This window comes from Alternaria burnsii (assembly GCF_013036055.1).
Source record: "Alternaria burnsii strain CBS107.38 chromosome Unknown 746, whole genome shotgun sequence".
In the NCBI taxonomy this organism is placed as follows: domain Eukaryota; kingdom Fungi; phylum Ascomycota; class Dothideomycetes; order Pleosporales; family Pleosporaceae; genus Alternaria; species Alternaria burnsii.
In genome coordinates, this window is record NW_024066109.1 from 612484 (window position 1) to 630535 (window position 18052).

At 51.3% G+C, this 18052-nt stretch overlaps 3 protein-coding genes across 3 annotated transcripts; 2 read left to right on the forward strand and 1 right to left on the reverse strand.

Moving 5' to 3' along the window:
• Window positions 1-782: 782 nt before the first annotated feature.
• GT037_002766 (fermentation associated protein) lies at window positions 783-10556 on the reverse strand (the record flags this gene model as incomplete). The annotated part of the gene is made up of 1 exon (XM_038927813.1): window positions 783-10556. The coding sequence occupies one exon, from the start codon at window positions 10554-10556 to the stop codon at window positions 783-785; it is 9774 nt and encodes a 3257-aa protein (XP_038789091.1).
• A 509-nt stretch (window positions 10557-11065) lies between these two features.
• On the forward strand, window positions 11066-13393 carry GT037_002767 (duf-domain-containing protein; the record flags this gene model as incomplete). Its single annotated transcript, XM_038927814.1, has 7 exons — window positions 11066-11196; window positions 11247-11264; window positions 11316-11369; window positions 11417-11504; window positions 11553-12590; window positions 12639-13045; window positions 13099-13393. 7 exons carry the CDS (start codon window positions 11066-11068, stop codon window positions 13391-13393), a joined length of 2031 nt encoding a protein of 676 aa, XP_038789092.1.
• Window positions 13394-14898: 1505 nt separating this feature from the next.
• GT037_002768 (uncharacterized protein) lies at window positions 14899-17011 on the forward strand (the record flags this gene model as incomplete). The annotated part of the gene is made up of 2 exons (XM_038927815.1): window positions 14899-15028; window positions 15324-17011. Coding segments are annotated over 2 exons (1818 nt in total), but the record flags the coding sequence as incomplete, so codon positions are not given.
• Between the last annotated feature and the right edge of the window lie 1041 nt (window positions 17012-18052).

An 18052-nucleotide genomic window follows, 5' to 3' on the forward strand; every position in this document is an offset into this window, starting at 1 on the left:
TAGGCGCCACCTCGTTATAGCTACTCTCGAGAGCTCCTTGGCAGAGTGGCAATGCCAATAGAATCTCCGACGACGCGACGAAATGGTTTCGGTATGTTGCTCCGATGAAGTCGAGATATGCTAGAAAAGTTCATGTGGTTTCGCTGTTAAGAGCCGGCCCAACAGACTGTTCTCGATACAAGAGGGGCAATGAAGTTTGATTGGCGATTGGTGAACCCGAAGTTTTGCCTTGGAGAGCATCTTGCGCCTTGAGATCCGCTGGTATGTGGTACAAGATTTGGTGATTCTATACGCGAAGGTAGGCAGGTGATCCGCGTAGATTGGTGTAGCATATGTGTTGGCTACGAAGGTGACTTTGACCTAGAAATTGCATCCTTCTGGTTATCGTTGAGACGGAAGCTCAAATACTAGGATCAAAGTGAAGAAAGGAATATGGCAGATCGAGGGTTCGTCGTTTGCTTGGCGAGCCATCAGCGCGTGACATCATCACGCGACGCGTCTCCTTCGCGCCTTGTGGCCTTTGCAGTAGTATATGATGGATCCTTTGATAGCAAATCTAGTTAAGCACACAAAATGGTCTAATCGTTCAGGAGAAACGGCACCATTTAGACTTCCAATAGCGCCAATAAGTATGTACATGCTAATTTAAATATTTTTACAAACTCTGACGGTTTTTCCCGAAACGCCATTTTACCCAATGTATCAGTCCCTTCACTCTAAACGCCTTGCCAATAACTCTACATGACTAAACTCAGAAGACATAAACGCCTTTGATGCATCACTTAGCTGCTCCCCAAAATCCTCTCATAAGCCTCCTCCACTTCCCTGGCAACTTCCAACAAGGTAACAATAACAATTTGATGCGTAACATTCGGCAGGCGATCCCTATGCAGCCCAATCCACTCCAATGGTGGCGTCGCTTCGCCCATATCTCTTAATTGCGGCGTCTCAATCAGCGGCGGTTCTAGTGGCGTATACTCGTAGCGCGATTGTGGAACATTGACTACAGCAGTAATTTTCTCCTGGCCGTCTGGTGAAACGGAGGGAGCGCGGGGGCGATTGGACGGTATCGCCGTCTTACCGGCAGCGTTGGGGTCGGGAGCGGAGGCATCTGGATCGTCTTGGAGGGTTTGGGATGTGCTAATTTTGATGTTGGATTCTGGAAGTGGCTTGCCGAGGCGGGAGGCGAGGGTGCGGGAGTGGTTGGACCACATGGTGCGTATGTAAGAGATACGTGAGTAGTTCCAGCCAACGTCGACTTTACCCTCGAGCGAGCTACGGAACAAGTAGTCGATGTGTGTTCCCTTAGGTACCTGCCAGGTGTGCATTGTAGCGATGACCTTGGGTACACGTAGGATTGTGCCGCCACGTGCGGAACTGACGCTTGCCGACACATCTTCAACTGTGAGCTCGGTCACGGGTTTGCTCTTTTTTGGTGTTGGTACAGAAGCCAGTGCGACGGAAAGTTGACCAAGCGTCATACCGAGGCTGGAGTGAATCTTGGTCTTCTTCTCGAGTGCAACAGCAAAGCGTGCTTGCATATCGCCGGCTTCCAGCATCAGGACTTGGTTATCTATGAATGTTGATGGGAATACACCAAATCTGATTGACCGTAGCGTGACGACAACATCGGTATGCAGTGAGATGGGTGCTTTGAAGTTGTCCTTGTCCGGCTTTGCAAGAAGCTGACTGTTCGACCCTGGAGGTGTGAATGGCTCAGGCAACGATGATTTGCGACGCAGGAACTTCTCAATATCTCGGAGAGATTGCTTGTATGCTTGTTGGTTCTCTTGGATCAGCCGTTCAATCGCTTGCCATAGCGCAAGACCCTGCGCAGCACTTGTAGCATGGCAGAATACGTGCACCTTGCCACCATCAAGTATAGCAACCAGCCGATCTTGTGTATCGTCACCCTCGGGGCGAACGTTATACATCAAGAAACCGAAATCCGCGATATCTGCCATCACGAAAGCTTGGAAGTCGAACCCAGTCCTTACACGTAACTGACGGAAAGCAACTGATGCCTGAATGAGTGGTGCTTGACGAGTGCCTGGTTCTTGTAATGGCCATCCAATCGATGTGCGTACTCTGGTCTCATGCAGCTCAATGAAGCCACTCGTGCGACCCGTACTTTCGATACCAATCTTCTCAACACCAACACACAGGTTCTGTTCCGAGGTAGTGGTCTTCTTGGACGACGCCCACAAATTGTGAATGTGTAGCCATGACTTTCCAATCGACTGACCCAAATCTAGATCAACTTTGACGTCTGCGATAGCCACATTGGCATTCCAAGGGAAAGCGGTACCGGCAGCGATTTGCTGATAGCGTTGTATGAGAAACTCTTGTGGTTCTGAATTGGCGCTCGGTGAGGAAGGTTTTGAAGCCCGACGGATCTCTGGCGGCACCCAGATTTCTCGGAATAACAGGAAATCCTGTAGTTGGCGTGCGTTGATCTGGAGAGCGGTCGGGTTGATCTTGAGGATCGCCGAAATACCACTGGTGCCGCTGAGATGTTTGCTGTTCATGAGGGATATGACGATAGACTCCATGTCCAAACTAAACGTAGACTCACGAGAGTATACGTGCCGAACAGTAGTCACCAGTTTCTCAAACGTGGCTGATGCAGCAAAGAAGTGACCATGCTCTTGAGATTTGACGCTGTTGACCGTGATGTATATATCCTCGACCTTGGCGATTGCTGTGACACGGGCAATGGGTTGGCAACTGAGACTGAACTCTTGCTTGCAAATCCGGAGTCCTAAGTTGAGTCTTGTCCTGCCTAAAATGGTGGTAGGGTCTGCTGTGATGATGTTATCTTCTTCGAGTAATTTGGCAGTCGGCTTTGACTGGTCTTGAGACTGTTCAGGTGATGCAGCCTCATCCTCGTCGTCCTTCTCGCGGACTACAGCTTTGATGCTATCAGATATATCAATGATGATAGGCACGACAGTCGGCAGTAACGTATTGGTTGATCCATCAACACGAAGCTCGGCGTTCAGAGAAGGATCGCTTCCGTCATCTGTATACTCGACGCGTACTGCCACACCTGGAGCTCGTAATGCCATACTGCTCTTTGACTCGTCTCCCACGAACTGGCTGTAGCGTCCCTTCTGCTGAGCCCGACCGGAAGCGCCTTGTACTGGCGCTTTATCACTACCGTGGACATGTACAACAGCTCCGGCAAAATTGACATCAGCGGTCAGCGATGCAAGACGTTTGTTTCCGAAAGGATTCTTTCGTTGTGCACCAGTCGTTGTGGGTGTCATGTTCCAATTAGCAGAAGCTTTGCGGAACTTCTTACCAGCAAGGGCAATAGAGCGCTCAATGACGTTTCCAGGCAAGACGAAGTGTGAGTCTAGCTGGAGATCGAGTGATTTGCCGGCAGCATAGAATGCTAGCTTGCGCGTATCTTTTGTAGACGCATACGCTACATTGAACACCATCTTGGGCAACAACGCTGAGTTGGGCGATCGCACCTTCTTGCTCGCCGACACCGGTACCATCTGTAACCGCATATCTTCGACCATCAAGCGCGCGGCATCGTCTTTCTGCGTTGACAGGTCGATCTTTCCGAAAGAAAGCACAAGATCCTGAATATCGTTTTGCGGGAAAGGAGCGACAGAGTTTCCAACGATCCAGCTGACTTGTAGGTCAAGGAGTTCCAAAGAGTACGTCGACGTAAAGAGAGCTCCTGAGCTGATGCTATCAGAGTCTTGATGAGCATCGCTTTTGAGACTCCGGTCACGTCGGTAAGAAATTCTACTCTTCGTGTGCCGGAGACGACGTAGATACTTTTTCTCTTTGGAGAGGTCCAAATCCTTAATCTTGTCTTGGAGATGATTCACCACGTCCACCACTGCTGATGCTGTGTCTGCGAAGACGTTCACTTCCAGACCCGAGCTTCGGAGGCTATAGACCCTGCGGGTAGGTTCAGAGTCTTTCTCGGTAGTTGCCTGGAAAACGGCTCCGAACGTGAGATTACCACATTGACGAACCGAGTCTTGATCCTTGAGGTTCATATCGATGGTAACTTCGTGGATCCGCACCACGGCTTCGGGATACAGCATGATGCTCTGATCTGAATCGATGTTTGTGGCTTTAAGCTGAACTGTGGACACCCTGAACGCGAGATTTGCTGTTGGGGAGTCTGGATGCTGACCAGGGGCACTAGCTGAAACGTGCATTCCGTGCAGCGTCATCCGCACATCGAACAAGATATCCGGTGAAGACGTAGGAGCTTTGACTACTGGAGAACTTGCTGAAGGTGGAAATAACTCCTCAATATGCGTCTTCAGAACCCCGACATCATCTTGAACCGCCTGGAACATGTGGGACATTTCTGGTTTGTTGAGGGTCGCGACGAAAGACTGGATCTCTGAAGCCTGGACATGTACCTTGTCGACAATTCCGGACGCCAGAACCTTGGTCTCTTTCTCGGTCTGGGTAATTGACAGTCTTCCATTGAGCGGGGGTAGCTCAAGCGAGCTGATAACGTGTGAACCTTCTTTCGACGTACTGTATAGCCGATGGAAGTTCGCTTCGAGGTCGTAGTCCACTTGCAAGGTGACATGTTTGCCCAAGGCTGGAATGACAGCGATACGTCCGGACGAGCCTGTGATCGACCATCCAAGAGGTTGAAGAACAGCAATTTCGATTTGGTATGCGTCCATGAAAAGTGCGAGTGAGATGTTGGGAAGTTGAGTGGAAACCTTGTCAGGCTTGTCGTCTTTCGGGGTCGTGCTCGTAAATCGCTTCATGTTCGCTGATTGTCGATGGAAATACGCGGCCTCGTCCTTCAGCACGTTGTCCGCGACTTCGATGAGGCCTAAGATGTCCTCTTGCACTTTCACGATAATCTTGTGGCTTGCGGCTGCTACCTTGATCTCATTGGGTGTTTTGTTCTCGCCTTCGTGCTCTATCATGGCAAAGTAGATACTCGGTTGTTCGAACTGCGTTTTGGCCAAGATCCGGGATCGAGATGACAGCTCACTCACAGCAACGTCGACGTGAAGATGAGCGGACATGATCTCTCCGAGTTCCGATGCTCTGCTATCTGCATCAAGGAAAGAGAATCGCATGCTTCTGCCCGTATTGATGCTCCGAAGGTTGATAGTGTCCAGCGTTATCTGGACCTTATCTGTTACGAATACCACCTGAAGATCATGGTCATATGTAGGTTTCGAGACTTGTCTTGGTGGTGGGGTTGCGGCCTTCGTCTTCTCCGCTGCTCTCAAATTCTCTTTCTGGAACAGTTCTAGTAGTGATTCTGCAAGCTCGCAGATCTCCCATTGGACATGTAGTGACATATCTCTTGAGCTGATCTGAACGACCGTAGACTTCTTCAGAGCGCCGGCATCTACCACCATCAGTCCATCAGGTTGCGCTGGGGGTAGCAAGACAATGTTCAAGACTAGGAGACCTAGAGAAATCTCGCTTTGTCTTGGACCAGGGTCAATGATGAACTTGATCTCTGCTGACCTGATGTCGACATGTACAGGTGCGGAGTCTGAGGTTGGAAGCGGCTCTTCGATATGTCCGAAAAGCAGCCTCATCGCAAGGCTCTTCTTTACATGCGCTAAATCCCAAGTACGCCACTGATCCCACATCCCGATGATCTTTTCTTCAGCATTGACAGGGCATGCCACATCAGACTGCGAACAGTCGCCAAGAATAGCGTCTTTCTCGACCTGTGGAAGACATTGCCAGGTATACCGAAATCGGGAAATGATCTTCCAAGAATCGTGACTCCGCAGGTGGTCTCTAGCCGCTCGAAGGGCATAAGACGCTTTAGTAAGAAAGGCGGGATCTGAGTATTGGTCTTGTACGCTTGTGAGATACCAGGCAAGATAGCGTAGTCGATGTTGTTGCCTTTGCTCGACTTCAGCAAATCTTGTAATCAGTTTCTCAGACAAAAGAGTCGTCCGGTGGATGAGCGCTGCTAGGTACTCGACCTTCTTGCTTGCCACGGCGTTCTCTAACGACCTGAAAGAGACGTTCACCGAAGTTTCCTTGCATTGCATCATCCACAACATAACGTCTCTGATTTCAGCCTGGATAGCAACTCCTCCACCTAGTTCATAAAGATTGCGCTCGGTCACGGAAAGACCGAGTGAGCCCAAAGTGGTATGTAGCGAAAGTGAGTTCTCACCAGCTCTTTCGCCAGGAAACTTCTTGATCCTTGCTGCCAGCGCAAGCTTGTTCAGGATGATATCATACTGATCCCGCCCTGTCTCATTCATGGAGTGAGCTTGGAAAGTGTGCTGAAATCGAACGTGCGTAAAAGGTATGCGAACACTGAATTCGACTGAGCTGCCTTTGCCTTCTGATCGGTTGCGGTTCTCAAGGATCTTAGTCATGACGTTGACTTGGAAATCGTCCAGCTGATCTTCAGGGCGCCTGGGCTGAACTAGTTCGATTAGGCTCGAGACACATGTGACAAATTCTGGGGTGCAAAAGACGCGTATGCCTGGCTCTGCACTAATGAGTATGCTACTGTGGGCGAAGCTCTCATCCAAATGCTTCGTTGACACATCGTTGAAGACAACATCGTCCACCTCCAGGAAACTATTGCTAGAGGGCATCGTAGGGAAGGAAGGAACATCTGACAGATCCGGTTCGATCTGATCAAACGGAAAATAGGGTACGGCGAGACTGCTAGACAGTGCGACAGACGAAGGAGTCCAGTCGTGCTCGACACGCTCATCATTCCTGAAGGGCGAGTAGGGTCGGTGAGTTGAGTCCGTTGGCTTTGGTGATCCACTCAGAAGGGTCCGGCTATCACTGCTACCTGCAGTCGTCTTATCTGCCTTCCGCCTGACCGCAGATCGGATGCTGCTGGAAAACGACATCGCCGGAGACGATCGCTTACTACCTGGGTGCGTTCGTCGCGCTTTGGAGGATGAAGCAATTGAGGATTGTTTGGACGACGTGATCGAACTGGTATGGTGAGGCGGCTGGTACAGGAAGATTGGATGAGGCACGTCCGGGTATTGCATTGCTGGTGTACGCAAATTTTGTCGATTCGTGTCATCTAGATGTGAAGACGAGACTCGTTCGTCAGCAAGCATGAAGCGAGTGCGGTTAGTCCGTTTGTCGTGCAAGCGCATGTGAGCCTGCTGCTGCGCGCGCTCCTCTGAAAAGTCCAGTTTCCGAGTCAACAAACTCAATGACACTGTGGTTTGAAGATAGGCCTGGGTAGTGACAGCTTCCTTCTCCTTGGAGCGCGCTCTATGATGCGATACGGACTTGGACGGAACGGCACTAATAGTGATGTCCGGTATCAAAACATTGAGCCTCTGAGAGAATGTCGTTCCAGCGAGATCGTTGAAGTTGAGACTCACGGGACTTGTCTTGAGCAACAAGACTTCTTGGGCGATGTGGACACAGACGCTGATGTCGTGTGTCTTCAGTTTTAAGAAAGTAGCATCATGGATTATCGGAACTTCGGTCAGAGGAAGCGTGTTCTCATCGTCGTCGAGAGTAAACCCAAAGGAGCGCGCTGCTCCTGCTGCAGTTTCGACAAATTCGGATGTGCAATCTCCTGTGATCTTTCCTACTTCGAATTCCCAGCTGCACAAATAGGTTGGCTCGATCGGTGGTAGTCCAAAAAGACGATGTCCAAAGATGATCGTGGAGTCAACAAAGAGCTCGGTAGGCCCGCTTGTAAATTCGCTGGGTACCTCAGAATCTGGTACTAAGCCTCCGAGAGAGATACTGATAGGACTGAAGTTGACCATCAGATCCATGTAGTAGTTGGTAAACCTCAGATCCGCGGATGCGAACGGGAGATCGGCTCGGATGCCACGCTCTGCGGCGTACAGATTGGCAGGTAGTAGTACGCATGATTCGTCCGCATAGATACACAGTATCACGTCCAGGTCGTTCGAGAGCTTGGCTGGTTGTAAGTCTGTCTGGGTCCCGTCTGTTGCTAGAACAGTACTTGGTAGCCCTTGAAACTCCTCCAGTGTCTTGAAGTGCATGTCATCGCCAAAGTAGTTGTCTTTGATCTTCATGAAATGATGGATGAGCCAACCGTATAGTTCAAGGTTGAGCTTATGACCTTGGATGTCCATGAAAAGCCTGTCGGTATTCATGGGCGATGTCTCAGTCATGAAGGTATGACTTCCGCTCAAAGTAAGCCCGCCCAGATGCGCTACTTTTGGCGATTGTACAAATGTTTGCAATGTGTTTTTCTGAGGCATCAAAACTTCGAGACCTAGATTCTGACCTTTGACGTCAAACTTGATTTCATTCTCAAGTGGCCGGAACTTGTCCAGTGGTATGGATACATCTCCTTGCAAGTTCTGACCGGACAGGATAACGAAGTTGTTGTCTTCCAGGTCAGATGGGTTGTTTATTATGTTGGAGTCGTTGGTGTTGAGGTACAACTTGAAGTTGGAGAAGTCAACGCTGAGAAGGTACTGAAAAGGCACAAAAAGAAAGTAATCAGGCGGCGGACCCGAGCCCCAATCAGCGACGAGGTCCATGATCAGAAACATGTGATCTCTGAGGAGGAACAGCTCCAAATCTTGACATTTGATGTTGAACAGCCATTTCCGCAATGTATTCCAACCTAAAGGATTAGAAAGGTCGCAGTCAAGCGCAATGGCGCCAGAGCGCCACAAGAGACCATGATTGACACTGGACGAGATCTCAGTACTGGCGATATCGACGTCCACTTTGCTCTGGTATCCTTGTTTTGATGCATACATATCCATGACATAATTGACGGTGGTTTGCTCGGCTATTTTGACATCAATCCATGCGAAAGGGCGAACATTTTGCGCACCAGTGTTGTCTCTTCGCTTTCCCCTTCTGAGGTATGCCTTTGCTTTGTTCTTATTCTTGTCCCCGGGCTTTTCGCGTGCATTCAACGTGTGTGCTTTTCCCTTCCACTTCCAATCCTTGGATGATTCGCGGATCGGTATGCGCAACACGGTATCGTTTTCGATGCTGAGGAAAAGTTTGAACACGGTTTGCACACGGAGGTCGCCAGCCTTCAGGGGTGTCGCTGGGACAGCATCCACACGATTGCCAGGAAAGAACATGTTCTGGAAGATGCCGCGATGCCGGTCCGCCCAAGGTCCATAGTTTATAGTGCCTCCAAATATTTGTATGTCCATGCCGTAGTCGGGCGGAATGCTTCCGTTGATGTCGTACGGTCGCGCGGGATCGATGTGCCTGCTGTGGTCGATATCGTTCGGTACAGGGCCAGGAACGTCCCAGTAGAAGGAGACGTTGACACAAGGGCAGTCAGCAATCAACGACGTCTTGGCGTATTCGATGCCATCCCACTCGCCGTGGCCGTCGTTGGTGGTATCGTCGAGATATCTTGCCAGGCCTTTCCACCGCTCGCGACCGGGGAAGTGCCATTGAGAGTTCAGAGGTGGATTGTTAGCGGTGCCTGACCTGGTGTGAGTATGGATGGAATCGGAGTCTCTGGAAAAGATTCCAGCCAAGTTTGGAAGTCTCCTCAGCCAGCGCCAATGTCTCCTGTGCCGTGCCTCTTTCTCGATTATGGAATCTTCCGGTACACCTCCTGCTGCTTCTTGCTTGTACTGTACAGCTGAGTCAAGTTGTCCAATCTTGTAATCGGGATTGGGTTTCATATGGACGACGGGATGTGTGACTTGGAAGTTGAAGAGCTGCTGGTAAACGTCCAAGGGGCCACATGTAGACGCGTCGATGGTACCAGTCGCTTTTTCGAATTGAGCAGTTATAACGGCCAGCGTGTGCTCGTTTCCAACGACGATAGCGCCCTTCACTATGTCGATGTGAACAGGGAGGAGTTTGAGGAAGGCTGGTATGTCGGCTTTCTTGGGATCTGATGAGGTCGATTGGCCGGTCGCAGGTCGAATAACGTTGTGGTCGCCTTCGGTATGCTGCTTCTTCAGCTTGTTGTGGCGATGATGCTCGTCTTTCTCGGTCTTCTCGTAGTCGGCCACGGATCCCTCGGGCGATTTCTCTTCCTGGGCAACGCTTTCCGCCTTCTTCTTGACCGCGTCTATGATCCCGTCGTACGCAGGGCTCCGGTTGTACATGAAGGCTTCAATTCCATAGATTTTGATGGAAAAGCGACATGGTAGCTCTTTCCGCGTCTGCTTGCCTCCCTTTTCTGCCTTGTCCAAATTACCACTTCGACTTCCAGACCGGCTCCTGGGCGTGCTTGGTGTACGCTCGCTGCTAGTGTCGGCTTCCGGGGAAGGGTCGCCGTCAGTATATACACCCGCGTCCTTGACCCTCCGTAACCAATAGTTCCAGGTGATGTATCCGCCATGTACCAGTATTGTCTCGTTGTGACCATGATAGCGAATATCCTTGAAGAAGAGGCGACCGCCCAGCAGAGAGATTTGGAGCGAGGTGATGTCGATGTAGGCGTTAAAGGTGCGCCAGGTGTATGCGCGGATCCCGTATGACACGAGGGTCGCGAAGAGGCGGTTGAAGTAGAAGAGGAAGAAGATGGTCAGGATGCCGCAGATGAGCAGCTCAACCAGGAACACCCAATTGAAGCCGTCGCGCGGGTCCAGGGGCTCCGCGACGATTCGGGACGCCATGACTGCAGCGCGTTATGTGAAGGAGAGTGGGCGTCTTCATGGCTCGAGGGAGAAGTTGCGCATTGTCGTGGCGAGCGGAGATGGAAGGAGCAAAGGGGTGGCTCCTGCTCACTCTGGCGACATTGACTCGTGGTGTTGATATTTGAAGATATTCGGGGTGGGTATCGCGCCGTCCAAGTGCAGGCACTATGAGGCAGCTGGAGATGGCGCTACCCAAGTGCTAAGGACAGGGCCGATTGATGTTCGAGGCGCGACACGCAGGATGCGCGTCATGGGCGCCGTGCAGGGAAAGCGAGCTTGGACCTGTTCTGCCTCTCCGCAAACCTACCACACTGTGGAGGGCGAACGTGCACAAGACCACACGCACGACACCGGGTGGCAGTCGACAGCACACACCATGGCTGCGATCCATCGCTAGTACCATCGTCTGCCTTGTCTTCTCCCTACTGACCCCGCGACTGCGACTGCCACTTCTTTCGTGTTTGTTTGCTCGCCGACGCCGCCCCAACATGGCTTCAGGCACCCTCCCACAAGACGTTACCGGCGCCGACTTGTCTGGCGGCACCGGTGCTCGCTTTGCACGTGCTGTCATCATTGTAGCAGGCGTATGCGCTCTTGTCGCGAGTCTGGTTACTTTCGTGTAGGTCGTAGAGCCTCTATCTTGCATGACTCGAGCTGACGTAGCCGTAGTGCTGTCTGGTTACAAACGTGAGAGCGAACCGGCCGACTGCTGACGCCCGTATGCTGAACAAAACATAGGAAGAACTACCGTAAACCGGTGCTACAGCGATATGTCGTCCGTATCTTGCTCATGTATGCACTCTCTCCATCAGTCGTATGTCATTGCTCATGTCATAAAGGGTCCCCATCTACGCAGGCGCATCATGGGCCAGCTTGGTGTCGACAATTGCAGCGTCCTACGTAGAGCCCTTCAGAGACGTTTACGAGGTACATACAATCTCTCCCTCTGGCGACTGTCACTGACGCATGGCTCAGGCCTTCACCATCTACACCTTCCTCCAGCTGCTTATCAACTTCATCGGCGGCGAACGCGCCCTCATCATTCTCATGACCGGCCGCCCGCCCGTATCCCACCCGTGGCCGCTCAACCTCGTCTGCTCCAAGATCGACATATCCGACCCACACACCTTCCTCGCCATCAAGCGTGGAATCTTGCAATACACGTGGGTCAAGCCCCTCCTGTCTGTGGCGACCATCATCATGAAGGCTACCGGTACATACCAGGAAGGATACATAGGATGGACTTCTGGCTACTTCTGGAGCGGCATGATCTACAACGTCAGCATCACAATCAGTTTGTACGCCCTCGCCATGTTCTGGGTGTGCATGTCCACCGATCTCAAGCCTTTCCGGCCCATGCCCAAGTTCTTGTGCATCAAGGGCATCATCTTCGCCTCTTATTGGCAAGGATTCTTCCTTTCTATCCTTGTCTTCTTGGGAGCCATTCCAGACGACGTGCCTGGCTACAGCCCCGATAACTTGGCCGCTGCTATACAGGATGCTCTCATCTGCTTCGAGATGCCACTTTTTGCACTTGCCCATTGGTATGCCTTTTCCTGGCACGACTATGCCGACGATACCATCTCTGCCGCACGGTTACCCGTCAAGTACGCTCTGCGTGACGCATTTGGCCCTCTGGATCTCATCCAAGATACCAAAGAAACTTTTGCTGGTAAGAACTATGAATACCGGTACTTTGATGCGCGCGACAACGTTTTAGCACACGAGGAGTCATCATCGCGTGCTGCACGTATGGCTGAGGGCATGCGATACGAACGAGGAGGAAAGGGCAAGTACTGGATTCCTAAGCCTGGACAAGGATCAGAGCATGAGCCCCTCCTCAGCAAAGTCACATCGAGCCGCGCCAGAGCCATGAGCCCCGGGCCACACAAGGCTCTTAAGGGCGAGGGTGCCAAGTATGGTACACCAGACACGATCGAAGAGCCCAACCTGGACGCCGAGGAAGAGCGCTTATATGATAACGCTCGTGAACTCGAGTTCGGAGACTGGAACGTAAGTAGGCGACTCTTGAAGATGGGTTTCGATCTAATCCAGCTGCAGTATCCCGTCATCGAAGCTCACCGTCCGTCTCGCGAAGACCGCATGTACGCCGACCCGAACATTCTGACCGCATCGACCAACCGGAACCTGCTGCAACCCACCAAGGAAAACAAACGCCGAAGGAAGAGCCAGATCCAAGACATTCAGGACTCTGCAGACAAGGGTAAACAGCGCAGTCATTCGAGCGAAGGAGAATCTTCTCGCTCAAAGTCATCTCATTCCAAGTCGCGCGCGCCATTCGCCAACCTTCTCCGCCAAAAGTCGTCCTCCTCAAGTTCAGCCAAATCTGACAAGAGCCAACTTAGGGATCTCGTTGTGGAGGATCATCAAGCTGAGGAAGTCGATCGTGTCAGGGCACGCAAGGAAGGTGGTCCGGGATGGAACGAGGTTCCTTCTAAGCACTTTGTGTAAGTTTGCTCTTCATATCCGGGGTGACGTACGAGACTAATAAAGCTTGCAGTAAAACGTACGAGGCGGGCGAAGAAGAAGAGGTTCGAGAGGGCTTCAACCCAGATGAGCCTGAGCCACAGAACCCAGAAGCTGAGCATAACCTGAACTATCCGTTCACGGAGAACCAAAGCGAAGAGGAGCAGAGAAAGCATGATATCAAACCGCACATTGTCAGCGAAGCAAACCACTGGGAATCGCGCGATGTCAGCAATCAGAAAACGCAAGATGAGGACGAGGACGATGATCACCCCAGCCCGTCCTACGGCAGTTTCAGGGAAGAGCGCAACGCCTGGAATGCCGACTGATAACGCATCTACGATTCCGATTTCCTGGAAGGTTACTTCGTCAGATTTTGGACCGACGATCTGTTTTATACCCCAGCTCATGTCATATATTACACCTTGCGATATGTTTTCTGCGGCGTTAGAATGTCAGCGATTTCCTTGTTTGGTCGGATAAAATCGAAACCTTGACCACGAAGATGTTTATTGTACTTTGAACTAACAAGCGCAGCTTGCGGTCCGACGTGCATACGTTTCCGCTGTCATCCCAAAACATGCAGCCTATCAATCCGAGCCGTAGTGGATGTTTATGTCGTATCCCCAATCGAGACGCAGGTGGAGATTTTGTCTCGCGTGCGATGCTTCTGCAGCGTAGGGCGTCCAGGTCTGCCTTGATGTGCTGGCACCAGCAAAACTCAGTACGACGAAAAGATGCTTTGAATAACACAAAAAGCCCACTCTTGATTTCGATTGGGAGAGAGGAGTTGCGAATTTCTCTATGCTTGTTTCAAGAATAATTTGTCTCACCAATCGCACACTGCTAACCAAAAGGTATTTTGCGAGAAGTGACGACAAGCTGACCGATTCGCTGCAGCGCGGATCCTGCGATGCACGCCAGTGCGGGAGGGAACTTGGCGAGAGCCTCCACGACCGATGGGTCGGGCGCGCACGCGATTTACAACTACCGACCAAAGCATTCGGCCCTCATCAATTTCAACAACGCCATCATCTATCGGAATCTGCCTCTGCAAAAAATCTCAAACGATGACGTCCGTTGCGTTGCGCATGTTTCAAACTTCGCAAATAGCATCCAGTGTTCCAAGGCATCCCCGCACTGTTGTGATGATCCGCTCCAGGACGCGACAACTGTGCGCATGCTCGAACATACCCGATATGAAGCAGCAGCCCTGATGCCAGACTGTCCAACGAAGGGGAACCCAGCACGCCACATGCCGACAAGGCTTCTGGCAGTTTCAAGCCGCAAGCGCTATTGCCTTGTCACTGGTCCACGTTACTGCAAGTCTCCGCTCTGCCTTGAGCGCTTACTCTATTCCCCTAGCCAATCAAACCCCACACCCTACCATCTCAACTCAATGCACGCAAGCCTCAACGCGGACTAACTCGTGAGTTTAACAACCACCATGGTAGGGGTGCGCTACCATTGGGCGCCTACGGAAATGTAAGAGACAGGCCTCATCTATAACATGCGAGCCACTGTCGTCTTGTGAGCTGCGAGTGGTTTGCTGTTCCTGACGGCCAGAACCTAAGGGCTTGCGCATCTCAGAAGCGAACCAGCAGTTGCGGGACAACACATTTGTCGACAGGCTGCGACTTTATCCGAATGGTTCGCGCAGTCAGCCTTTTTCTTCCATCCTTACTATACTTTCCTGCCTTCTTCTTACCTCTTCCTAGTATCTATTAGTCTTTTCTTTTGCCTTCTTCGGGCGCGACATTCTCTACCACGCTTCTCGTTCGACTGTTCTGGATTGCTTTGATGATGGATTGTTAGCTGTACTGGTCTACAGCAGAAAAAGAAGATGAATTACGGAAGGATGCAAGAGAAGGAACCAATGTCCCCATGGCTGGCCATCAAATTTGGATGCTGTGCATCGAAAGAGGACCTTGCGAACGATGGAAGCGACGCGCTGAGAGCTACTGGTATGTCTGAACTTCCCTTTCACTCTTCATCGTCACGTCTATTAGTTCTTGTTGCGCTCTCTTTGCGCGCAGAACATCCTCGCCGTCTCCTTTGGATGTTCTCGCCGACAGCCCACTGTTGATCTTCAACTCCAACGTCCTTGTTGAGACGCATCATGCAACTCTTGCGTTCTCCTTAATATCGTTAATGCGCGACTATACCCGGACGATGGTTTCCAACATCTTTCCAATATGTTGGGACCGTATGGGGTAATCTCGATTAATCTAACATGATGCTAACGCTTTTGATCCATAGGCGAGACTGATATGCGGATATGCTATGAACAACCGCGACCCGTACCACAGCCTTGCGTTGAGCCGATACAACAGCGTCCATCAACGAGCCAGTCGATGAGCCGTCATGTCTCGCAATGGGTTTCCAACAGTCGCGAATACGCAGCACGTGCCTCATCTCGTGCGAGCATTTCGACCCTTGCGCGGCCAAGGCGTTCACACTCTCGACCCAGCATTAGTCGTCCAACTGACTTCCGCCACTTCGATGGTCTTGATGATATACCCTCAATGCTCAATGACGCTTCCATGCCCCTCCGCCGCCGTCGTAGCTTTCGCCCCCTCGAGCTGTCTATCTATCTTCCCGACGGCTGTGGTCATCTATCTCCATTGCCTGATTTCGACGGTCAAGATGAATGGAATGATCTACAATCGCAGCTAGAGCAACCTGCTGAGGCACACGTTCGGGTGAGAGACTCACGTACGAGCTCTATATCTTCAGAACCTTCCTTCATCATTCAACGTAAGCCAGTTGGTGGGCAATCTCGACGGAGCAGTGTTCAAAGTCAGAAGAGCACCACCACGCACGAGAGGAGACTCTCAGGAACCACCATGGGTACCATGGCTACGCCTACACTGGCATACCTTCCAGAGCATTCACAGATTGCTGGTGATCAGATACTTGAGAGACCTACCATTCAGCGTTCGCGCACATCTGGTACCTTGTCACCTGCTCGTGTACTTTCACGTCTACCATCGCCATCGCGCAATCGCGCCAGTACCGCACCGTCCTCTCGACCAGGCAGTCTCCGTCGTACAAAGACCGATGTAGATGATGCTATTCGCGAATTGAATACCATCATTGAGGAACGCCGTGCCAGCGCGTATCGCACGAACGCTCAATCACCCGCGCTTGTCAACCGTCCCCCACCGTCCCCATCTCACCACGTGCCTTACATTGCCCCATCTATGCGCATGCATGTTCGTTCCGAAACCCTTTCAGATATCGGCTCTGCATTCTCTGCCCCTCTTAGCTTTAAGCCGCTTCCCACCACCCCAGAGGCAGGTACCCCAGCTCGCCGAGCAACAATGGGACTCAGGCTCGCACCACCCTCCTTCTCCCACACCGGTCCCTTGAACTCGAACCCCATTACACCACCACCACCACCAGCTACACCCACTACACCAATCGCCCGGCTAGGGGCCTGGATCAAGCGCTCGACTTCCACTCTGGCATCCAGCTCGCGTCCTACAACTCCGAAAACCGCCGACTCCTTTTACAAGTGTGAACCGCATCCCGCCCTTCCCACCTCACCTTCGCGTCCCTCAACTGCAGGATCGCGCACTCTACACATACGTCAAGAAAGCCAAGAGAGCAATGGTACAGCTACCGTTACGCTCTTCTCCACATCCTACCCTTCCACCCGCTCATCCTCGCCAACCAACTCCCTCTCCACCGTCGCTACATCTTCGCCACCTAGAAAGCTACGTCGTGTTCCTGCGCCTCTGACACTTGTCAAGGAGAAGGAGATTGCTGCTGAGGCTGGCTTGTTGAGTGGAAGAAGTACAAGGGGTTTTATGAATGAGAAGCCGCCTATGAGCCCTAACTTTGATCTGCTCAAGGGTATGGAGATTAGTGCTAAGGATGTTGGTATTAATGGAAGGAGGAGCTTGATGGCACTTAGTCCGGGAGCAGTAGGTGTTGCTTTTTAGATGGTTTGCGCTTGTTATGACTACAGGATTATGATGGGTGGATGGGCTGGAGTTTGCATAGGTATGGGAATACGGCACGAGGTTAGCATCCAGACCTGGAACGGGGTACTGATGGGATGGGCTTTTGCTGTTGTTTTTTTTAAACTTCTACTTCTAGCGACTTGGGCATATACCCTCCGATTCCTCCCTACAAAGCTGTCTCGCTTGGTGGGAGGCGGATGCCCGAGCGCGTACCATAGCTTCTATAATATACCCTTTTCCCTCTACGTTAGAGGCATGCAAACCGCTTTGTTCATCGAATATTGTTGCTGAGTTCGAACGCCTAAATCCTTGAGAACGCAATACTTCGTTCAGTATAGCTTCCCTCCATGGATACTGCTGTGCATAAGACAGACGCTAATACCGTTTCCGTTCTAGCGCTTGTCCAACGCTCGGACTTCGCATGCCATCACCAGTTTCTCTTCCTCTTACCATGCTTAGAAGTGTTCCCTCCTGATCAAAAGCAAAGGAGTACATAAATCGAAGGAGCTTGCAACATTCATATGTAGCTGACAGCTGTACCTACACAACGCCACCAACGATACAAAAATTCCCTTTTCTGTACCATACGTCGTGGCGCGCGGGTCAGATTTGCTCCGAATTCATCGCTCTCGATGTCAGCCGAATCCTTCAACGCTCAGGCTCAGATTGATCTCAGACCACTTTAGGCATCATGATCCTAAAAAAGTAATATATGCTAACGAGTTTTCCGCTTAAAGTTGCTGGTGATAGTAGGCCTTGTCAGATCGGCGCGATGTGGAAATGAACGACTATTGATCTTACCAATCATTTATCCTTGTGCTTTGTGGACGGCAAAGTGGGATGCGAGATGGTGTGTAAGTAGCTGTGCTTTTCACCATTCGTCTATGAGCCGCAACTGTATTGAATAATACGCTGCGTAAGTCGTTGACAATCATATAATCAACATCTCAACACTCCCAGATATCTGTGGCCACACACATACATACACTATCGCAATCGACTCTTCCACATCGAAAACCA